The sequence below is a fragment of the Hipposideros armiger genome, unplaced genomic scaffold (genome assembly GCF_001890085.2).
Source record: "Hipposideros armiger isolate ML-2016 unplaced genomic scaffold, ASM189008v1 scaffold_280, whole genome shotgun sequence".
Lineage (NCBI taxonomy): Eukaryota > Metazoa > Chordata > Mammalia > Chiroptera > Hipposideridae > Hipposideros > Hipposideros armiger.
The window spans coordinates 642,792-666,279 of NW_017731630.1; the positions used below are offsets into that span (position 1 = coordinate 642,792).

Sequence of the window (23,488 nt, forward strand, 5' to 3'; positions counted from 1 at the left end):
GTACACGCGGAGGGTACTCACGTTGTACATGTACATGCAGATGTGCACACGCGTACACGCGGAGAGTACTCACGTTGTACATGTACATGCAGATGTGCACATGTGTACACGCGGAGGGTACTCACGTTGTGCATGTACATGCAGATGTGCACACACATACACGTGGAGGGTACTCACGTTGTACATGTGGGCAAACTCGATCTCCAAGGGTGTGAGCAGGGAGCGAGGGGGTGGCTTCACCGTCACTGAGATGACCTTGGAGTTCAGGACGGTGGTGTTCCTGGGGGGCGCCAGCCAGCGGCGTCAGGGCATCCGGGAGCCGCCCTCCCGCAGGCCCAGGCCCACCTCCGGACCCCTTCTCTGAATGCCCACCACACCCCGGTCCCCTGTGCCTCCATGCCCAGCACCCCATCTCCTCCAGGCCTGCCCCTTTCCCCCCAAATCCGCAGCCCTTCAATGCCCCATGGTGCCCACCTCTGCAGGGCCAGGAAGCTGCCCAGGTTTCGGTAGAGCACGGTGCCCACCACAAATACAGATGAGTCATCAGCCTCTGCAAGACAGTGCGCCAGTCACCCTCCTCCCGACCGTCCCCAAGCCTGGACTCTGCTCCAGCCTGCGTCCCCGGGGAAAGGCCAGGCTCCGTCATCATGTTCACCCCCACCACGGATGCAGCCCTGCAGTTGGAGCACTGGGGTGACTGCCTAGGGCCCCCTAAGTGACTTCCAAGAGCTGAGGGCAGGCAGGGCAGGGCTTCTCTTCCTGGGAACCAGGGTCGCCTGCTGTGTGACATCCTGTCCCTCCCTGTGAGGAGAAGGCCTATTCATCCATTCAACAAAGATTGCCTGGGAGCTTCCCAGCACAGAGAGGGCAGGGAGGGCTTCCTGGAGGAGGGGGAGACCTTGGGAACACTGAGCAGAAACATGGGTGCCACCCTGGTCCTTGGGGCAGCAGGCCAGGCTCCAGAGGGACCTTCCAAGGGGGTGGGCTCTCACCCCCTGGGGCCCAAGTCTCCAGTGAGGGCCCTTCCCATGCCCCGGGGCTCCTCACCTGCCAGCCCCGTGGAGAAGACGCTCTTGGACACAGTGACCCTGTCCTCCGGCACCTTGGCCCAGTCGCCCGTGGCCCGCCAGCCTTTCATGGGGAAACTGATGTCCGAGGCTCTGCTAGCCGGGAGCTTATGGATGCTCAGGACTGCGGGGGGGGGGCACACAGGGAAAGAAGGAACAGAGACAGGGACAGAGTGGTTACATGACATGGAGCCTTGGCCCTGGGGTGCTGCAGCAGGCCCAGGAGTCCAGGGTTATCACGCGGGATGCCCACGGCTCAGAGGGGCACAAGGTACGTGGGGCCCCCAGCCAGGCTCCTGCTTGGTGCCACCTCCCTGTGAAGCCCAGGACCTGGGCACCTGCCTCCCCGGCTCCTCCCCCAGGCCCCCGGCCCCACGTTGCAGACCAGCTGCCCTCCCCGCATGCACTGTCCCTACACAGGCTTTCCGGGTCGGCTGTGTCCTAGGGCCACCCTGGCACCCCCTTACTGGGATGCTGGAGCCCAGCTCCCCCTCCACCCTGGCTCTTAAAAAGGGACGGACAGACCCCACCTCCCAGGCCGAGGATGGCAAGGGGACAACAGATGGCTGGATGGGAGAGGTGACCTGGAAGGCAGGTGCCGGGCTGTGGGGAGAAGCTGGAGTTGGGGACAGTTCTCAGTGGCCTTTCCACCCAGACTGTCCCTGTGGGAGCCTGGCCCTGGGGTCTGGCCAGCCCCCTGAAGACCCTCAGCCCCACCCGGGTCCCAGCCAAGCTCACGTCTGAAGGACCCCCAACCAGGGGCATCCCCTGGACGTGTGGCAGACGCAGGCCTGGGAGGACAGGACTTGGGTATGAGGGGCTTGGTCTCTCGAGTCCCCTTAATTCCCGCCCCCCCGACCCAGGCAGACACTGTGCTCCCTTCACCAACACCCCACAGCCTGGGTTGAGGTATGCATGAGGGGTACACTAGGTGTGGGGTGAAGGGGGATGGGCCGGGGACCCACAGCCTCCTCCTGCCCAGCTGCTACCTGGCCTTCGCCCATCTCTGCGGCCTCTTCCCAACAGAAACCCACCCCACTCGCCAGTGCCGCCTCCGTGCCTGGCTTACCAGCCATGCCCTCCCTGTGTGGTCAGCGCTGGGGACCACGGCACGTCCCCTGTGAGAGGCCTGGGGACAGGGACAGGCCCCTCCTCTCTAAATGGCCAACCCTGTGTTTCGAGTTCACCAATGAGAGGACAGTGAACAAAGTCACGCCCTCAGCACGTGCACGGAGCGCCTGCTGTGTGCCCTATGTACTAGTGCTAAGGTGCGGCAGGGGCCACAGGAGACAACTCCTGGCCTTGACAGCAAGCGGGGCAGACAGGCAGGCAGTGCGGACCACAGGGTTGGGGTGCAGGAGAGAGCGGGGCACACTTCCCAACAGGGTGGTCCGGAGTCCTCCCCGAGGAGGTGACTGAATAAAGACCTGAAGAGGTCGGGCTGCTTGGATTCCTGGGTTAGGTGTTCCAGGAACAGGGTGTGGGGTGTATGCGGGGTGCATGGACAGAGTCTGGGGAGATGCCCCAAATAGGGAGAACGTGACAAGTGTGGCCCATGAGAGCTATGGAAGAGCACACTGGGAGTAGCTGTTGGTGTGACTGCTGCAGGCACTGACCTCCCAGGTCCCCGGCCCGTTTACTACTCTCTCATCCCCAGAGGTGAGCTCTGTCACCATCTCAGTCAATGCAGGGCGCTGGGTGGAGACCAGTCCCCTCCGACATGGCGTTTCTGGGAGCGGAGGGCAGAGCAGGGGTGGCTGTGCAGCCCTGCCTTCAAATCTCAGAGAGAGCACTGGGGGTAACAAGTCAAAGTAGGACCCCAGCCCCAGGGAGGTATACCCAAGAGGCTGGCTGTGCACTGGGGTTCCTGGTGTGTCCTGGGACGTTGTCTGGGTCTAAGACAGCCCATGCTGACCCCTCCCAGGTTCATATCAGAACCCAGTCACCAGGAGCTTCAGGTCCGTGCACCCAAACAAACAGGCTGGCCTGGAGGGGTGTGGCCGCTGCCTCTGCCCAGGGCTGCAGGGAAGGGGTACGGCGCTGGCGGGGTGAGAGGAGCGTGGGGTGGGCTTACCCAGGTTGTCTGTCACCTGGTACGCATCCCGCAAATCCTTCATTCGGAAGCCAATGACGTCCACGAAGTCCTCCACCAGCCGGAAGAGCTCCTTGGCATTGGGGCCCATCTGGAGGCAGGTAGGGGTGGGGTCAGGGAGCCTCAGAGCCGGTGGGAGCAGCCCCCCTCAAGCACACCAGAGCTAAGTGAGGGTGTCACCAAACGACCCCGCCCCCCAGCCGGGGACACGCCTTCTCGTTTCCCGGCTTCCTCCCACCCCTTCCTCATCCGTCCCCTGTCCCCTCCGTGTCTGGGTCACTCCCTAGCACTGGAGCCCGGGACCTGACGGCAAGCAGGGTCAGGACCTCTGAGGGCACATTGCCATTCGTCGATGAGAACGCTGAGCCCAGACACTGTGCTACAGCCTGTGGCCAGGGGTCCAGGCTACGGAGGGAAGCCGGGGTCTCTGGGCACCTGCCGTCCCCACACCGGGTACTGCCCTGGGGACAGGAGTCATGGCAGGCTCCAGGTCAGTCTGGGAGGATGGGAGGGACCCTGATTTCAGATGAGAAAGAGCCACCACATCCAGGCCTTCCCGACGAGCACCAAGCAGCCAGCACGTTTCCCCACACCCCTCGCTGCGCCTCACGAGGCATCCTCTGACGGACAGGCCAACCGAGGCTGAGCAGCTCAGCGCCTTGCTAAGGGCCACCCGACTGGAAGAGGCGGAGCTGGGATTTGAATCCAGGGCCCCAGCTGGGGCTGCCTGGGACTTAAGGAGGCACCGTGGATGCCAGCGCCCGTCCTGCTGCCCTGACGACGAGGACCCCGGACTGCTGTCCTTACCAGCTGGGCCTCCTCCCACTTGTCGCGGTTCTCCTCCGCCAGCAGGTTGCTGATGATCTGGACAAAGTTCTGGAAAGAAGAGGAGGAAGGGCCTGTGAGCAGAGAGCAAGGCGCTGGTGTCAGGGCTCGGCGTGTGACCGGGGTTCAGCGTGTGACCAGGGTCAGAGCTCAGCGTGTGACCAGGGTCAGGGCTCAGCGTGTGACCAAGGTCAGGGTTCACAGTGTGATGAAGGTCAAGGCTCAGCAGGTGACCAGGGTCAGGGCTCAGCAGGTGACCAGGATCAGGGCTCAGTATGTAATCTAAGTCAATACTCAATATGTGACCAGGTGCAGACACTGGGCAGCCTTTGGTGCTCAGTATGAGGTTGGGGTCAGGGCCCAGCCTATGGCCAGTCCGGGCTCAGTGTAAGGCTGGGGTCCAGGACTGCCCTCCACCCACTTTCCCAGGTACCTCTCCCCTGGGACGCCCTCTTGGGAGCCCACCTGCACGTCCCCAGGGGTGGGGCTGTAGTATGCCCTCCTGAAGATCTCGGTCATGTTCCTTAGGACATCGATGGTGGAGAGCAAGTCCCCACTGTAGCTGGTCCCATCCTGGGAGATCTCCACCAGCGTCTGGATGACCTCCGACACCCCTTCCCCAGGCAGCCCACGCTGAGCCTTCGCCAGGTGTTCCCGGGTCTGGAGAGATAGAGAGGGTTGGGTGTCATGATCCTGCAGGACATGTCAAGGCAGGTACCAAGGACCTCCCACGCCTAGAGGACCCTCTACCCTCTACAGCCCCCAGCCAGTGGCCATCGCTGACTCGTGCCCACAGAGCATGCCACTGGGGACACAGGGCAGAGGAGCGCCCTAGAGTGACGGGCTGGGCAGGGCAGGAGACCTCAGGGCCAGGCCTCACCATCATCTGAATGTTTCGATAGTCAATGGAGACGCAGCGGATGTAGGTGGGGGGCTCCCAGTAGGCGATGCCTTCCTCGTCCAGCTCGCAGCGTCGCAGGATGAGGCCTGGGGAGCAGGGGACAGCTCTGCCTCCCACGTCCCAGCTGGATGCCCACCTCTGGTGCAGGAATCCCACCCGCAACTCCCACGCTCGAGCCCCTCTGGATGGGACCTCAGCCCCAGAAGCAGGGACGCGCCCATGGCCTCCCTCTGGCACGGGGGCTAGGCCTCCTTGCTTTCTTTCCCTCAGGACATTTCTGAGTGGCTGCTGCAGTGACCTGGCAGGGGCCAAACCTTCAGGGACCCCACCTGCATGGGGCAGAGTCCTCGGTGGAGCGGGGGGCTTCAGGTTCAGCTCGGGGCCTCTTCCAGAGCCCTTCCCCATCGAGAGCTCACAGCATTGGCCCCTGGCCTAGCTCCACCCATGGCGGGGGACACTGGGCAGTCTTTGGGGCCATTTGGTGTCAGGTAGTGACGGCCCTAAATACAGGCACACCTGTGACCCAGAGCCTACTGCCAGGAAACGGTCAGGGAGCGAGGCACGGCTGTGAGCACACAGTGGTGACGACAATAGAGAACCGCCACCATCCTGTCACCCAACAGGAGCCACGGGCCAGAAAGGAACACATCCCCTACTCTGACAGCCCCTCGGGGCTAGCCTGTTGGGGCATCTCACGGCCCCACAGACAGCTATGTGAGGATAGGGCAGGAGCCCCCCACACCGGCTGTCTGCCAGCCCTTACCCGTGGCGTTTCGGGGACACCGGACTGCGGCCACCTCTCCTGCTGGGGTCTCCTTCCAGATCACAGTGCCAAAGTTGTCCTCGTCACAGATCTCATGGGGCTCTGCCAAGGGGCCAGACATGGTGAGTGGGGGCAAAATATGGGAAGGGGTGCCAAGAGCTGGCAGCATGGTCAAGAGCCCAAGATCCCCCCAGGACATCCACCATCACAAGAGGAAGTAATTCCCCAGCAAGCTCAACCCCAAGCCCACCCAGTCACTCCGTGTGCCCTCCTGGAGCCCAGCTGTGGGGGTGGGAAGGTCACTCACCGGGACACCGCTGGGCACTGCATTGGCGGAACTCCTCCTGTGGGCCCTGGCAGGCTGCTCCCCCAAAGAAGGGCCCCGAGCAGATACGCTCCCGTCGCTGCGTGCCACCCCCACACGTGACACTGCAGCCGCCCCACAACGCCCAGGCCTGCCACTTCCCATCCACTGCGGGGCAAGCCAGGTGCGGAGGCACAGGGACGGGGACGAGGAGGGTGCAGGTTCAGGAGCCACCACAGTGCAGATACACAGGGCCATGGAGACGCAGGAAACAGGGAGGGCCAGGCACACACAGCCGCAGGGACCCGGGAGGTAGGAGCAGAAAGCCATGAGGAGAAAAGAAATGGAGACCACAGATGGAGAAAGCGGAGGTCAACTTGATACAGAAAACCAAATGCCTCACGTGTACCGGTCCCCCAGGCCCACCCCCATCCCACTGGCCCCCAGGACCGCCCCCACTTCCCACCAACCCCTCACGCCCCTGTGGCCACATGCCAGGGCCCACAGTTAGCCCCCACGGGCCTCACCCCTCCTCCACGGCTCGCGCCTGCCGGGTCCCCACCCACAGGCCCCAGGTGCGGCCCTGACCTGGGCACTGCTGCAGGAAGCAGTCTCTGCTCTCCACCCAGTGGCCCTGGCACTCGGCACCGCCATATGAGGGCCCGTTGCACTCCCGTGTGCGCTGCTGCCGGCCCTGGGAGCAGCTGGCGGAGCAGGTGCTCCAGCTTGACCACTCGTTCCAGTTTCCATCCACTGCCCGGCCCAGGGGAGGAAGGGGACAGGAGCCAGTGTGAACACCCAGGGTCCCACACCCAGTTTGGGAAGCAGTGTGAACACCCCCCAGGGGCCACCGCCTCACCATGGAGCCTGAGCCACAAGTGTGAGTGCCCCGGGGGCCACCACCCCAACACCAAGGGTGCATGATGAGACTGCCCCAGGGTCTCCAACCTCCAGCCTGATCAAGCTCTGAGCACCCTAGCAAGTGTCTCTGGGTGGGTAAGGCCGGGCTCCTGGGGCTGGACCCACGGGGCCCTTCCCCATCTCCTCCCTTCCTATGTGCCCCCAGCGCCCTCCCTCTCACCTACCAGGGCACAGGGCGATATTGCAAAACTTGGTTTGCTTCTCGGGGCCCTCACAGGGGTTGCCTCCAAACTGGGGGGGCCTGCAGGTGCGTGTGCGGTCCCGGAAGCCGCGGCCGCATGTGCTGGAGCACAGGCTCCAGGGCGACCACTCGTCCCAGGCGCCATGCACTGCGGAGGGACAGGAGGGCGCTGCTGAGCTCTGCGACCCCTGGACCCTGGTACCCGGCTCCCGGTACCCCGCCCGGACTCCGGCTGCCCCATCTGTGCCCTTGATGCTCCGCCCCCGGGTGTCCTGATGCCCCGCCCCCGGTGTCCTGATGCTCCGCCCCCAGGTGTTCTGATGCCCCGCCCCTGGGTGTCCTGATGCCCCGCCCCCGGGTGTCCTGATGCCCCGCCCCTGCACCCCTTAGCTTCGGTTGCCCCGCCCTCAGATGTCCCACCCCTGCTTCGGATGCTCCGCCTCCACCCCCATTCCCGCCCGGGGGTCCCCGCTCAGCCGCCCAGCGCCACCGCGCCCACCTACCTGGACACACCGCCGAGTTGTTGCACAGCCGCTGCTCGCGCAGGGGCCCACTGCACTGCGTGCTGTAGGAAGAGGACACGCAGAAGCGCGTGCGGGTCTGCCAGCCCTCGCCGCACGTGCTGGAGCACACACTCCACGGGGACCACTCCTCGGCCGCGGGGTCACCTATGGGCCCAGACCTACAGCATCACAGGCCTGCCGCTGCCTCTATGCCCGGACTGCGGTCAGACCCAGGAGGACCCCCCAGAGTTGGGCCGAGGTGCTGGGCTGCAGGTGATGGCTGTGAGGCCTTCTAACCTGAGGGGCTTGAACCTCGGGCTGACCTCAGGACCTGCCATTCCCCCGCGAGGCTATAGGGCTGGGCTTGTCACATCTCCGGTTCCCTGGGGCCTGGTCCCAGACAGGGCCCTTCGCCCTGCACTAGTTTCCCCAAAGCCATTTGGCCTGGAGAGGAGAGCCTGGCACCAAAGACGGTAGTCTAATTGTGGTATGTTATTAACGTTATTTCTTATCATTAGCAGCTAAGAACTTCACGTATTTGCCCAAAGACCTAGTCCTGTGAAACCAACCTTCCCCACTTGACAGCGTTTTGTTCTCACATGTCAGCCCCACCCACTCCTGCAGCTCACCTGTCTGCGGGGCCGGGAACCCAAACTGCTGAAGCTCGTCCCCTAGCTCCTCGCGCCTCCGGGCGTCAGTGGATCGCAGCGACTGGCTCCGGGAGCTGGTGCGCCCGGCCGCTGCAGGACAGGCTCAGGTCAGCGTCCAGGCCGTGGCACTCCAGAGCCTTGCTCTGGGCCCTGGGTCCCTCCATCCCCCGTCAGACCAGGGCAGCTTGGCCCCACTGGACAATTGGGAACCCTGGGACCAGAGCACCCGGGCCGGCGCCAGCCCATCTGGCCCATTCCTGTGGGTGCCACCTCCCCTGCCCTGGGCCTCTGCTCTTCCTCCAGGGCCTGCGCCTGCAGGGCAGCGTGTTTGAGGGGCTGCTGCCCTCCTCTGCTCAGCATCCCACAGCTCCCCTGCCTGCTGGGGCCTGGACCCCCCTCCCCCCACCAGCACACACCCTCCCCAGTCTTTTGAGATGAGCTCTTCTCCCCAGGAAAGTTCATCAAGAAAAAAACCAACTCGAAGAATGACAGTCTCATTATAACTTGATTTAACTTTATGGAAGCAGCTAAAATATACATGAGGTCATTAGGGAGTCTTATTAGAGAAATACGTTCTGGAGGCAGGATTGGCCTGGGGCAGGAGGGTCTGGCCAGGGCGGAGAGGGCGAGCACCCCCAAATTACCAATCCACACATGAGAAGAAAGTTCCATCCAGTCCCACCTACCTCTGCGTCCCCCTCCTCCTCCTGGGCCTTTCCCTCTACTGGTCCCCGCCCCTCCTGGGCCACGCCCTTGGCCGGGCTCTACCCTACGGCTCCGCCCTCGCACCAAACCCCGCCCCTCACAGCATAGGACCCGCCCACCTCTCCCGGGCCTTGCCCGAAGGCCCCTCCCTCCACCTGGCCTGGCCCTGACTCGGGTGCTCCCGTCCGCCGCTGACCTGGCCAGTCCCGGATTCCTGCCTCCGCCTGGCCCCGCCCCAGCCCGGGCCCCTTCCTCATCTGGCCTGGCCCCACCCCAGACCCTTCCCTCCACGCCCCCCCATCCCTCCCGCGCACTCACGGCCGCAGGCTTTGCGGTTGCACAGGCGGCCCTCCTCCAGCACCCCTTCGCAGCCGCCGCCCTCCGTGCCCCGGGCAGGTAGGCAGGTGCGCGTCCGCGTCTGCAGGCCCCCTCCGCAGTCTCGCGTGCACTCGCCCCACAGTGACCACAACTTCCAGCCGCCTGGTGGGAACCAGAGGGCAGCGGTCAGAGCCGGGAGTGGGGGCAAAGAAATAGGTTGTCTTTCAGAGAGTGACATCTGGGGGTCTCCCAGGCAGGGATGGGGCCACAGCGGCCCACACGGAGAGACCCCAACTGTGAGGGCCCACGTGGTAACCAGCGCCACAATGGAGGTTAGCAGGGAGGCCGAGTGTGGGCCTGGATGGGGTCAGTGCGGGGGAAGCAGAGGTGCAGAGGAAGGGTCTGCCCAGGGAGTGCCCTGGGGGTGCGGTGCCCACCGCTCACTCCGCACCCCTCTGGGGTCACAGTGCTCTCCGCTCTCTGTCCATAGGCATCTGTGCCAGGGTCTCCCCAGCCCTGAATCCAGGTCCCCAGCGTGGGGGCTGGAGCCCCAGAGGGGTCTGAAGAATGAACGAATGAATGAACGAATGACACCCACTCCCCCCGCAGCAGCTGCGTTATAAGGTCCTGTGATGGGGTGAGGGCAGAGGGGCCCTTTGATAAGCCTCATTCCCGAGCACAGATCCCCTAGCCCTGCTGGAAGCCCTCCCATGGTCCTCAGTCCAGTTTCCTCATCATCCCCCACCCCACGCATGACCACTAGAGGTGACCAAGGTCCCACACCTGGTGGCCCAGTGGGGCCTCAAACCCAGGGCTCAGCCAAGCTGAGACCCGTCCCCTCCCCGACCTGGCAAAACTGGCCACTGGCTGCTGAGGGTGGCTGGGGACAATGGCCCCCACCTGGGCCTCCAGGCCCCTCCAGCCACCCCTGCCCTGACCCCAGCCACCCCCTTTCAGCCCCTCATGGATCTCCCTCCATCCTGTCCCCCCTCGTGCCACCAAGGACACTGAGCAGGCCAGTCTCTAAGTACTGGGGAGCCACTGAGGGGCGAGGAGCAGGGAGGTCGCTCCCATCTTGGGCCAGAGCCTGGTGGCTGCGCTGACGGGCTGAGGAAGGGCTGTTTGTCCAGGCCTTCTGTCCAAACGCCATGCCTAAGGCTGCCCAGGTGGCTCCTGCTGCAAGGAACTCTAGCCGCTGCCATCCTGTTTGTCCTCGGGGACACCCAGGACCCCACACTCCCAGCGAAGCAGGCCAGGGTGGACTCTGTCACGGTGAGCGGCCTCGCCAGCATCTATGATGGGCCGGGCACAGGTCGGGCAGGCATCCTGCACCAGCACACAACACTGTGCCCACTCCCAAGGCAGCCAGGAGACAGCGGATGGCATTGCCACAGTTCAGCGCAAGGACTCGCCCTGGAGCTGGGTCATTGCCCCATGAGCCCTGCTCACCTGGGGCTGGAGCAGGGGAGCCAGGCTGGTCAGGGCAGGTCACACAGGACCCATCAGAAGGGGCTCCAGTGCATCTGGGTTTTCGGCTTGCCTGTGGCTTGGGGGAGTGGACCCACTGCGGGGCGAGAACGAGGGTTTTGGGAGATCACAGAGGGTGGGCCCCAAAACAGGTTCACATGGTGGCCCCACCACCCACCAGCCATGGGATGGTCAAGTCCATGTCGCCCTGACCTGATGTCCCTCTTCTGAGGATTAATGGGGCACTGTCCCAGGACTGACGCGTGAGTATAAACGGGAAGAACAGGCTCGGAAAGGATGGGTGTGAGCGTTGTCACTGGGGTTGGAGTTGACCCCAGAGAATCCACTTTGATTTGCGGCAAACTCAGTGTCCAAGTGACTCTGGTTGGGCACAGATCTGTTCTGTGGAGGGCCACTCAAAGGTGCCAGAGTCCCCTCCTCATGGCCTCTGTGCTGTGCTGGGAACCGACAGCAGGGGGCGTCTGGAACCAAGGAATGGGAGGCACGGACTGGAAGGAACCTCCCCAGTGTGAGCCACTGGCCTGGGTCCACAGTGTGAGAAGGGGAGCCTGCCACCCCCAGGCCTGTTGTGGAACGTTCCCCTCTCCCTTCCCTCACAGAGCCCACTCCCCCACAGGGCCCACCTCCCTCTGGGCGCAGACAGGCTGCGCACCTCTGCTGAGGGCACACAACAGCCATGCCTCCTGTCCTCTGTGCCCAGCCAGGTGGCTGTCCCTCAGTTGGGCGGTGGGCGTGGACCCTGTTCTGTCTCTCACTTGAATGCATCTCCCAGGTATGCAGTGAGACCCAGAGAGGGGCTTGCTGGGGCCACAGAGTGGTGGCCGTGTTGCTATTTACATGGACTCTCCCTCTGGGGCGGAGGGACCTGGTTCTGAACCCCTCCTGGGTCTGGGCATGACGCCCTCATCTGCCAGTCGTCGTGTTACCACAGGGAGGCCTCTCCGCTCCCACTGTTCAGATGAGAGGACTGAGGCAGCCCAGGTGAAGGAGTGCCCAGCTAGGAAGAGGCTGAGCGGGATTGCACAGGCTGTCTGCGCCGCCCTCCCTGGGCCAGCCCTTCTGGGCAGCGTCCTGGACAGGGGTATCCTGCTCCCCCTGCCCCAGCGGCATTGCTCTGTGCCAGGCACCTCAGCACACAGGAACCTTAAGTCTCACCCACCCCAGGAGGCAGCATTTTCATCCCATTTACAGTGGAGGGAACTGAGGCTGAAAGAGGGGTGGTCCAGACAGCCAGGGTCTGCCCTGGAGCTGGCACTGAGGGGTGAGAGGGTCTCCGGTGCTGAGGGAGAACTATACACACGGAGAATCCTACATAAATGCCACTTTGTCTTATACTGCAGTTATCATGGAAGCACCCCACGGAGGCCCCCAGCACAGCCTCCGCGTGTCCACGTGCACGGACAGGGCAGGTGTGACGGCCCAGGCTGCCCAGGGACCGGGCTTTCCTGCTGCATTTCACATGCTTTCACTCGGGCGGTCTCAGCCCAGAACCACAGCCGTTTGACACATGCAGACAGGAAGGCCAAGTTACCCAGGGCTGGCAAGGAGGGGAGCGGGCACTGGAACCCACCTGAGATTCTGAATGCTCGCCCTGCACCCCTCCCCCACCTCACTAAGGCCACCTGCCGTGACCAACCACAGCCCCCAGCCCGGCGCTCCAGGCCTCAGCGGTCTCACCTGCTGAAGCACCTCATCCTGTGACACCAAGACAAAGGAACAGAGAGGGCCGGAGCCCAGGGACGCAGGCCTGGCGGGGTCAGGGTGGGCATGTCCTGCCTGTCATGCCTTGCTGTCCCAGCCCAGCCCCCACACGGAAGCCTGAGTGACGTGGAAACCAGTGGTGGGTGGCAGAGAGAGAGAGGGTGTCCAAGCCAGGCTAATCGGAGGATGCCACTCGGTTCCCATGGCAACTGCTGCAGAGCTCCGTCTTTCAGGATAGACTCAGGTTAGGCCTCAGCTGCCAAAACACCCACGATTTCAGGACTGGTTACCTTGGTGACCCAGGTGGTGAGGATGTAGAGGGGAGGGATAGGGAAGGGGGGGCACTGGCCCAGAGGACAGACGGCCCCTCAGGCCTGTCCCTGACCCTGGTCACATACTGAGCTTGGTCCTGTCCGTAGCCTGGCTTCTGCTCCAGGGCACAGGATCCCTGATCCTCTGCACACACTGAGCCCTGATTCCATCACAGACCGATCCCCGACGTTGGCCATGCTCCTGCCGCTAACGAGCGTTCAGGAAACGGTAGCTGCTATTTTCGTTATCGTTTGTATTTTTAATGTGCGTCCCCTCACGTAGCTGACACTTGGTAGCAGTGTGTCCATGACGGGGATTCACCCAGGAAGGACTCCCAGGGCCCCCTCTTAGGCTGCCCTTCGCTGGGTGGCCAAGGTGCTCCTGGGCTGGGTGGGCTTCGAGGGGGCAGCAGAGGAGTGGGCAAGGCTGGGGGCGGGATGCCCCTCCAGGCCCAGAGAGAAGCCGCCATTCTTTGCCAGCTCAATGCTCCTCTGTCTGGGAGACTCATTTCCATCTCATTACAGGATGAATAGAGCCAGTTAATGGCCTCTAGGCAGCCTGGCCACCCAGGAGAGAGGGCTCACAGAGAGGGGTCTGCTGGCCTCCTTCTCACCCTGGCGCCCCAGCCTGGAGGCTGTCACCTCTCGGGCCCCTGTGCCCCAAGTTGGCTGGGATGGGGCGCTGGGGGAGGCCCTCCGGCTGCTGCTGGGCTTTGGGGCGTGTGGTGGTCCCGCTTGGAGGAGGGAACTGTGCACTTCCCATCTCCTCCAGCAGAGGTCTCCCCAGTCCAGCAGGTCTCGCAGCCCCTGCCCATTCGCACCTGCCTGCCAGGCGGGGCTCCCCAAGCACCCACTGCCTAGTCCAGCTCCTGTGAGGACCCCTGTGCCGCCCCCACCAAGGTAGGGCCTGTCCCAGAGCACCTGGACTCCTCCTCTGAGCCCCCTGCATGAATGTGCAAAGGGGAACCCCGGGGGCTAGGATAGGCCCTGGCCAGCTGCTGCCCCCCCCACCCCCCAGGCCTGAGGTCTCCCTTCCTCCATGCGGTCTGCAGCTCCCACGCTCAGCGTCTGGGAAAAAGGGCAGCAGCCTGTCCAGTTGTAGCAGGTGACGGGGGATCTCAGGATAAGGCGAGAGCCACGCCCACCGCCACGGGCCACCTCCAGGTCAGGACAAGGAGAGCTCCTCCAAGCACCTGTGCTGGAGGCGCCATCTCCCTCGCCTCATGCAGACCCTGTAGCAGGCCTGCTCCGCCCCATTTCACAGAACGGAAACGGAGGCTTGCTGAGCTAGCTGACTTGGTCCTGTCTACAAGGTTACTCGCTTTCTCCTTCGTTCTTTCCCTCCTCAGGCGGACTCTCGCTGTCCTAAGAATGGTGTCCTATTACAAGCGTGAAGGCCCAGGTTCCACCCCGGCTCTGCCCTTCAGCCCCGGGTGACCTGGGCCAGTCCCGGCCCTTCCCCGGGGCTCCGCTGTACAGCTGACATCCCTTCTCCCATCTTTCTGGGACATGAAGCCCAAACAGGGCCCTGGCAGCTGGGTGGCGTGGGACCTCTGCCCTCAGGTGGGAACCTGTGGGTGAGGACATGCATGTGCACATCATGGTCATGGGGCCACACCCTGCTCTCTGGAGTGGGCCTTGTCTCCAGTAGACACTGAGCTTTGTTTTCCGGAGTTTTCCAAATTGGTCCTTGTGCAGAAAGAGCGCATCCCTGGCTGAGATGATCAGTCCAAAGTCCCTGGCAGGGGGGCCCCTCTTGTTCTCCCTGTGCAACCCCCCAAAGAGCTCAGAGACAGACCTTCCACCTGGAATGCCCCCCACACACTCCAGGCCCAGCCGCCCTCCACACCCTGCAGACGCTTCTTCCAGAGGAACCCCTCCAAGCCCTGCAGGGCCGTGTGTATCAGAGCAGGGGTCACCCGCTCAGTGGTGACAGGCCTGGAGGCAGGGGTGGGGCCTGAGCCCCTCCCTCAGCGGCTGTGTGGTCTTGGATGGGTCAAGGCCCCTCAGCCCCGCATCACAGCGTCACAGCCCTCCAGACCCACACACCCAGGTGTCGCTCACACGCTCAGGCGCTAGCCTAGCCCTCATCCCCCGTCCCGTGCAGGCACATGGGGGCGCACGGGGACACACGTGCCCCCAGGACACACACAGGGACAGGGACACACACACACACTTGCTTCTAGCCCCCAGGACACTGCTTTTCATTACCTTACATGTCACTTCTGCAATAAAATTCTTTAATTAAAACATGAATATTTAAAACAACCCTTGAGAGAAGTGGCCCCATCTCACCAGAGGCAGAAAGATGCACAGAGAGACTACAGGACAGAGACACACGCAGAGACCCCTGGTGGGGGTGCGTCTGAGAGGGGCAGCCGGGCGGCCACAGGGCGGCGAGGGAACAGTTGCTCTGGCCTGAGGAATGCTTGCCCAGTCAGATGCGTGACGTGGCCATGTGGCATTTGGACAGGCCAGGCGGGGCACAGGGCGGTAAATGGGCCACAGGCTGGCCTGGGCCGCCTGCTCGATCCCCGGCTTGGCTGCACACAGCCTTCTTGGGGAGGAGTTGGAGGGACGTGCCTGTCCCAGCCTTCCCCGGCCAGCATGAGGGAGCAAAGCTCCCTGGGCACAGAGCTCAGCGGGCAAGATATGGAGTCTGGCGCCTGGCCCAACTCGGCTGTGTGTCTTCTGAATGATTGCTGGGCCTCTCTGGTCCATGCGTGCCCCTATCCCCATGCACACACGTGCACACAGGACCCTCCCAGCAGAGCTCAGTACAGGAGAAGCCCCAGGACTGCCAGGTGGCCAAGAGCTGGCTCTGCTGCCAGCTGTGTGACCCTGGACACTGCCTTCATGCCTCTATGCCTCATTCCACTCAACAAGCATTTATGAGCGCCTTCTGTATGCCAAATACTATTCCACACACTGGGGGCTATGTCAGGGAGTGGGCTACCACCCCTGCCCAGCAGGGACAGAGAACCAGGAAGGGACCCCACGAATACGGGAAGTTATCCAGTGTGGTCACAGGTGATACTGAGGTGGGAAGGGGAAAAGAGACAGTGGGGGCGGGGGTGGAGGGCTGGGGCTGGGGCTGTTTCTATCTGAAGCAGCCTCACTGAGAAGGGGCATCTGAGCAAGGACTGGAGGGAGGGAGCCTTGTGGGTGTCTGGGGAAGAGGTTCCTGGAGAGGGAGCACCCGGTGGCGGGAGGGTGCCTGGGTGGAAAGCCCGCCTCACGGGCTGTTGGGAAGAGCAAACTAGTGAATACGTGGATGCTTCGGGCACAAAGTAAACACTCGAAACATGGCTGCTCTCACAACTCCTAAGATCATTTCAGTCCCCAGGTGCCAGAAGCAGCCTGGGTCCAGGACATAGGCACTGAGGTCTGAGCCATCTCTGGGCCTGGAACACGCTCTGACCCCTTCTGCCCAGTGCAGACCAACTGTCCCTTCACGTTGCAAGCAGTCCCGCTCACATGCTGCCTTCCCACAAGGCCACCTGCCCCTGCCACGGCCCATACTCTATGCTTTGTCAAAATCGCCAGAAGTGGCCCTGCACAGAGCCCAGCCTCCAAGCACACACGTGCACACGCACGCACGCATGCACATGCAGTGCTCGCACACCGACACTAGGTACTGCACACATGCACACTCACATGCACATACTCAAGCACATGGATGTCCAGACTCACACGCACCCACATGCACACCTCGCCACCCTCTTCTGAGCCCGCCACCAGCCACTCCCCTGCTCAGAATCTCCACGCAAGCCCCCACGGCCCAACCCGACCTCCAGTATCACTCCCCCTCCACTGTCTCTGCCCCCCAAGCTCTCTAGTCAACCAACATATTGATGGTTCATCACGACCCTCACTGCTGTTCAGAAACTTTCACCCCACTTCTCATTCCTCCCGGCAATCAGGAAAGAACGTATTACTCTTTCCATTTTCAAGAGTAGGGGCCTGAGCGGATGAAAGGAGCTGATGGGAGTGGCCCGGGGACACAGTGAGCTGGGACTCGACCCTAAGCGGGCCCTGCCCACAGCACATTTGCACCCGGGGTGACCCACGAGCATCTCACACTCGAGCCCCACTCTGACCTCCGGGTCTTCCTCTCCAGCCTGGCCCTCCCCACTGCGTCCCCACCAGATACCTGGGTGAACGACCTCGTTCTAGGCCAGAAACCCCGAGTGGTCCGGTCACCTCCGTCAGCTCCACCCCCAGACCCTCCTCCTCCCTCTCAGCCCCCTCCTGGATGCCTGCAGGGGCCCCTCCCTGTCCTGGACTGACCTCTCTGGGCCACACCCTTCTGCAGTTACAGTCCAAGTAACAGCACTCTTCTGCTGAAAGCCCTCGGGTAACCCTTCTGCTCTTGAGGTAGCAAGTCAGTTGTGGCTGGCAGGCCTGTTCCCCCTCGTTCCCCAACTCTTGCATCGGCACGCAGTAGGTGCTCCATGGGGAGTGGGGCTCTAGGCCCCTGGGCACACAGCTCTGCCACTTGTCATCGTGCACGGATGCCAGCCCGGTCCTCTCGACCTTCTCTCTCTGGCATCTCCACGTGGCTCTGAGCAGCACCGGGCTTTTCTCAGCACGGCCGCTGGCCCACGACGCTCACAGAGACCAGCTCTTACACACTGGGCACCGACGTGGGCCAGGCCCCAGGGCCATCACCTCCTATGTGACAGCACGGTCCTGCAAAAGCAGCCAGCACTTTGCAGATGAGGCGACCGAGGCTCAGGGGCCCGGTGGCCACTCCCCAGCGCGCCACTCCGCATCCAGGAAGCAAGATGCCTCCTCCTGCGTCCTCCCCACTCTCAAACCGTGCTGCCCACGTCTCTGCCCCTCAGAAGCTAGCCAAGCCAAGGTCACAGTGACCTCTGCCTTGCCCTGCCCCAAGGTCAGCACTCCCAGCCCCCGCTGCTGGGGGCTGACACAACTGGTGACCCCCCATCTTGATGAGACATTTTCTGCTGGTTTTCTGGATACCCCACGAGCCCCCACTTCCTGGAGGCTCTGCCCACCACCTCCCTTCTCCCCTCCACTCCCTTCCAGCTCTGCTCACGGAGGCCTTGAATCTGAAATCTAGGCCCCGGGGGCCATGAATAGAACTGGGTTCCAGGATATCTGGGTTCCTTTGTACCCCACATGCTTATTTTATGCCTTTAAAGACGTTATTCTGAGAAGTAGTTCATTGGCCCTGGACAATGTCACCCGGCCCCACAGTGACCCACTCAGCATGGAACGCCCGTTCTGGCCTGGCCCCCGGATGCACAGCACGTGTGTTCAGCGGCCTGCCTGGCAGGCGTCTCAAGCTGACCCCTGCTGCTGTCCCTCCGCCAGCCAGTGCCCCAGCCTCACAGATGCTCCCAGGAAATTCTGAGCATCCCGCAACTGGGATGGGGGGGCCCTCCTGCTCCCCCACTCCCGTGGAGCCCCACCCAGTGTCCCATCCCACTAACAGCATCCTCCTGTGCAGGACCGGGTTCTCTCTGCTGGACATGAGCACACGCCCACTTCCAGCCGTTGCCCTGCCCTGGGCCTGTAGTGCATCCTGACACCTCTGCCAGAACCTTGAACATGGCCCCTGATCCAAGTGACCCCTGAGCTCCAGCACCAGCGACCTTTCCCTTGTGTTGTCCCCAACATGCTCTCACGGGGCCTTCCTTGCCGCCCCCCACCTCCATGAGGGCGGGGCTGGGTTGGCTGTCACTGCCGTGTCCATGGCCCCTGGAACACACTGCAGGCGCAGTCGCTAAACTGCTGTACAAACGATCTACACGGCCACATCGCACTCAATCCCCAAATGCCGTCTCCTGACCACATCTCCAGACACCCCAGTCTGCTCACATTTTCTCCACACGGCACACATCCCAAGGTGCCCCTGCAGACCCTGGCCACCCGCCACGGGCCACAGCAGCCTGCTGGCACATTAGATTGTCCCGCCTGAGAGAAAGGAAGGACCCTCCCCAGCCAGGATGTAAATGTGGTCTTTTTTTTTTTTAGCTGAGCCATCCTGCCACCTGTTGGCAGCTCAGCTCGGGCAGGGAATCAAACCGGTGACCCTGTTGCTCAGAGTTTGTACTCTCGAGCGAGCTCTTAACCAGCTGAGCCACTCAGCCGGCCCTCCCAGCCAGGAATTTAAAACCACATCACCTGAAGGAGATCAAACCCGTTGTTCATTCCTTCCTTCCTCCTTTCACTGAGCACCTCCTGTGTACTGGGCACCATGTGGGCCCTGGGGTCCAGTGGCCAGCACCCAGGCTGCGTGTACTGGGCACCATGCGGGCCCTGGGGTCCAGTGGCCAGCACCCAGGCTGCCTGTACTGGGTGCACCAGCAGCCAGCTTGTCTCTATGCACTGGCTTCCCTGATGGTGTGCTCAGGAGGGGGGTGGGGGCGGGCGGCCAGGACAGCCCTGCAGAGAAGATCCTCTGCCCAGAGAGCCATCCCTGGGTCCTCTCCGGGTCGTCACTCACCTGGAACGCCATCCCCGCCCCGGTCCTGGGTCAGGCTGGTGAGGCAGTTCTCAGGGCCACCAGCCACTCCGTCCCTCAGGCAGACGTCCCCACGGGGAACCAAGGGGCTGGAGTCAGGTTCTCCAGCGTCCCCGCCCAGGCAGGCACAGGGGGTCTGCATGATGCCACAGGGGTGCGAGCTGCGGCTACCGGCCAGACAGGCGTCCAGCCAGCGGCACAGCATCTGGCAGGCGGCCCGGCTGGGGTTGCGGTTGCCCACGACCAGGTACTCCACGGAGAAGTCGTGGCTGGGGCCCCGGGGCCTGGGGACGTCCTCCAGGGGCGGCTGCTGGCGCTGCATCTGCAGGAAGTGCTTGCTGGCCTGTAGGAAGGCCAGGGGCGCCTCCGGGTCGCACAGCCGCAGCACCTCATCGAAGCTCTCCATGCCCAAGTAGGTGCGCGTGGACTCCAGGAAGGAGTCGAACTGGTAGGTGCGGACGCGGCCGGGGCCACTGCAGGGCGTGGGCGCCTTGGCCACCTTCAGGTACAGCGTGTAGCGCCGCGGGTCCGGGTTGCGCAGGGTCCAGGAACAGCGCGAGGCGTTGGCCGGGAACACAGCGGCCGCCGAGAAGTACCCGAAGAACTTGCCCTGCACCACCGTGGCGCACGGCTCAGCCGCTGGCCCCAAGTCGGCCCCCGAGGCCGCCCGCGCCCGGTGCCCCAGCAGCAGCAGCAGTAGCAGCAGCGGGCCCAGGGTCCAGCGTGAGCTCGGGGCGGCGGCCTGGCCCCTCATCCTAGCTCGCGGGGCCGCTGGGGTTCCGCGGGCTGGGCAGGCAGGCTCCCGCCAGGCCTGGACATGCCAGGGTCCAGTGTCGAGTGGGCCGGGCCAGAGGCCGGGGCCAGAGGGCAGGGGCTCCGAGCGAGGGCAGGAGGAAAGGCCTTCAGACGACCGACAGGGAGATGGCGGCTCCTCACGTCCAGGGCCCTAACACCAGCCTGTGGTCACCGGCAGCCCCTGAAAGAGAAAGAGCAGACGGGAGATGTGTGGACCCCCTGGGGAGACTGGGACTGTGGGCGCGCTGGGAGCAGTGCCCACCTGGGCTTTGGGCGGCTCACACAGGCCCTGGCCCTGCTCCCAGGCACCTGCTCTGCCCACCTGTCCATCAGCTACCCTCCAGTGTGTCCACCTGCAGGGGCCCAGCCAGGAGGACAAGAGACCCCTCCTCCACCCAGGCCTGAGCGGGGCGTGTTGGGCAGCGCCAGGCCAGGGCGCATGCCACAGGGACCCCGACTGTGCCCGTCTGGCCCGCAGCCTGGCGTGGCTCCCAAGGGCTCTGGGCCTGCTGCCTAGCCGCTCACCCCGTCACGGCCATAGTGGCCATCCATCCCCTTGGGCCTCTGTAGCTGTCTGTCTCTGAGCCCCGTGGGAGGGAGGCCTGGCTCTCTCCTCGCTGTCCGTCCCCTTACCTGTCTCCTTCCTTTATGACCTCCCCCCCCCCAGCAGACCTGACAGGAAGGGAAGTGGGACACAGGGAGCAGAGGACGAAAGTCACTGTAGCCATCCCCCAGCCTCTGGCAGCCCCGCGCCTCTAAGCCTTGCCCAGGATGGGGGAGCAGAGACCCCTCCTCACAGCACAGTGACTAGTTCTTTGAGATGTGTGGGGGTGGGGGTCAGACCTTGTTCCCAGGCTGTAACGGACATCCACCCACCTCCTCCATGGTCCCCACCTGTCACTGCAGCCTCTCGGAGCCCTCCACCCCTGCTGTGCTCCCCGGCCATCTGTGCTGGGGACCCACTGGCCTCTCAGGCTCTGCACCTCCAGGTGGGAAGGGCTGGGGCATGGAGTGTCCTGGAGCTGCCAGAGTCCAGCTGGGCCTGCACTGACCCCTGCTTTTCAAGGCTGGAGCTATTACCCCCATTTCAGGATGGGGAAACTGAGGCTCAGAGGGGGTAAGTGACTTACCCAAGGTCACAGTGTAGGGGCTGGAGGGCCCACACTTAAAGCCTCAGACTGACCCCCACCTTGTGCCACTGGCATCACTCCTTGCTCCTGTTGTGCACACCCCAGGGACAGGAAGGCCACTCCTGGTGTGTGAGCAGGGACATGGAGCCACCCAGGGCTCCGAGGCCAATGCTGCCCATCCCGACCTGCAGCAGCTGAGCTGGCCGGCCAGGAGAGTGGCAGCCAGCCCCGGAGCCCGCCTGGCCTCCTGGTGCCAGTGCGTCCACTCTGCTGACGGTGCACGCACCGGCCACCTGCCCACAGGGACTCGCCGCTTCCTGCTGCCTGGGCCCAGCTGGCCGGCGACACAAGGTCGGTCACTGCTCTGCAGTCCCCTCCTGGCGTCCTTCCTGCGTGGGCCTTGGAGACAGAGCAGGGAGCTAGCGCAGGCAGAGCTGGGAGGCCTGGACTCCGGCTGCCCCTCATGGCTGTGTGGCCTCGGGCAAGTCCCCTGCCTCCCAGCCTCAGTTTCCCCACCTGTCAAGTGGAGACCAAAGCTCTGGGGTGAGCCTCCAACAAGCTCCTGGGGCCAGAAGACAGCCTAGAAGTGCCCACCCATGGGGTTCTTATACAGGGTTCTTTGGAGCCCTGGGGTCCCACTGGGGCGACCACAAGGACCACCAGGGAGCCAGGGGCAGGAGGGGAGCAGCAGGACTGAGGTCCCTTCCTGGCACCGTCTAGGACATCTCCGACTTGAACCACAAGTCACGCCCTGGCTCTGCTGGCCAGAGGCTGTCCCAGCTACGACTCTGAGCCTCACGGAGCTGGCCCGGGCCTGCCTCTTCTGGTCACAGGGCAGAGCCGGGCCGGAGGCCCAGGCTGTCAGTGCAGACGGCTCCCGACAGGCAGCAGTCACTCAGCCTCCATCTGCCCACGCCCCACCCTCCCCTGCCCCCGACAGGCCCACAGGTCCCCTCCAGCGGGCTGAGGCCCTTCATCCCCAGTGACTACTTGCCCGATACCCTCCAGCAAGGCCTTGGATCAGCGGCTCAGAGGCCGCTCCGAGCCGTCTCACTGCCAAGGCAGGCTCAGGCTGGCAGAGAGCTGGCGGCTGGGGCCACATCAGCATCAGGCCCCAGGTCACACAGCTCCCGAAAAGGCTGACCAGTTGAGTCCATCCCAGGCCTTGGCGATCGGATCTGAGACAGGGTAGGGACGGACGTGCAGGGGTGGTCCTGCCCCCAACTGGCACCCGGGGTGGTCTCCTGGAGGGCGCAGTACCTGGGAGGGGCCTTAGGATAAGTGAGGGCAGGGCAGGTGGGGAGAGCTGGAGGAGGTGGCACCTGGGCCAGGAGGGCGTTAGAGAGGAGATAGGGTCACGGAGAAGACAAGCTTCCAGTTCGGACAAGTGGGTGCTGGGTGGTAGGAGCCCTCACTGAGGTAAGAGGAGCAGACGTGTGTGCACACGCGTGTGTGCAAGCCCATGTACATCCATGCATGTGCCTTTGTGTGTGTGTATACATGCAGGTGCGTGCACGTGTGTGTGTGTGTGTGTGTGTGTGTAGCGTGCTTGTCCAAGGTCACACGGCAGGAGGAGAGCCAGGCTCAGCTGTGCTGGGATGTGGGAGGCAGGGGGACGGGGACCTAGACTCGGAGAGGAGGCCCTGCCTGGAGAGGGCTGTCCCGAGAGAACCCAGAGGCCAGGCTGGAGCCCTGAGGAGCCCCAGGCAGGCCTCAGATGAGGAGGTCCGGGCCGAGTGGGCGGCGGGCCCATAGCAGGCGCCCTGCGTGTTGGGCTCCCCGGGCTGGTTCCCACCCCTCCCCTCGGCCACACCCAGCACCAAGGCCTCCGCTGGGGGTCAGAAGTCTCTGAACCTGCTCACCAAAGGTGAGGGCTCAAGAGGCTGGTGGACGCTGACCCCGGTGCTGGGGGTCTGTGTAGTCAGTGGTCATGCCTCCCCATCAGCTCACACAGGGCAACTGTCTCCTCTCCCAAACCACAGGCTGCTTGTCTGACGGTTGGTCCCCATACCCTGGCCTGGGTCATTGCAGCTTTCAACGGCCACTGCCCCTCTGAGGCTCCCTGGGGATCCTGCCTCTCCTGTTACCTCGACGACGGGCCAAACTGCCCCCGCTTCCAGGCAGTTCTTCCTGGGGTCCTGCCCCCATCCCTTAGCCAGCCTCTGCTCCGTCCCTGCCACACGGCTCCCCACAGTCTGCAGAGTGGCCTTTAGGTGAGGGGTGGGGACCACCAGAGACAGGAGGGGGCTGACAGTGGAGGCGGGGGGCCTGAGAGAGCTAGCCAGCCACGCCAGGTGGGGACAAGGAGCCGGGAGTGACGTCAAGGAGAAAGGGCGAAAA

The 23,488-nt window shown here is 63.6% G+C and overlaps 1 protein-coding gene across 1 annotated transcript in view; it reads right to left on the reverse strand.

Annotated features, from left to right (window-relative positions):
- ADGRB1 (adhesion G protein-coupled receptor B1) overlaps positions 1 to 20,195 on the reverse strand; it is a 62,554-nt gene extending 42,359 nt beyond the window's left edge. Inside the window, exons 1-15 of the mRNA XM_019657773.1 lie at positions 19,206 to 20,195; positions 9,231 to 9,392; positions 8,187 to 8,297; positions 7,558 to 7,722; positions 7,038 to 7,202; positions 6,541 to 6,714; positions 5,956 to 6,120; positions 5,649 to 5,750; positions 4,865 to 4,971; positions 4,450 to 4,644; positions 3,967 to 4,035; positions 3,142 to 3,250; positions 1,048 to 1,191; positions 475 to 550; positions 178 to 280 (exon numbers count right to left, since the gene is read on the reverse strand). Coding sequence (XP_019513318.1) covers positions 178 to 280; positions 475 to 550; positions 1,048 to 1,191; positions 3,142 to 3,250; positions 3,967 to 4,035; positions 4,450 to 4,644; positions 4,865 to 4,971; positions 5,649 to 5,750; positions 5,956 to 6,120; positions 6,541 to 6,714; positions 7,038 to 7,202; positions 7,558 to 7,722; positions 8,187 to 8,297; positions 9,231 to 9,392; positions 19,206 to 19,977 — 2,619 coding nt within the window. The 5' untranslated portion in view covers positions 19,978 to 20,195. The remainder of the gene's footprint in view (positions 1 to 177; positions 281 to 474; positions 551 to 1,047; positions 1,192 to 3,141; positions 3,251 to 3,966; positions 4,036 to 4,449; positions 4,645 to 4,864; positions 4,972 to 5,648; positions 5,751 to 5,955; positions 6,121 to 6,540; positions 6,715 to 7,037; positions 7,203 to 7,557; positions 7,723 to 8,186; positions 8,298 to 9,230; positions 9,393 to 19,205) is intronic.
- Between the last annotated feature and the right edge of the window lie 3,293 nt (positions 20,196 to 23,488).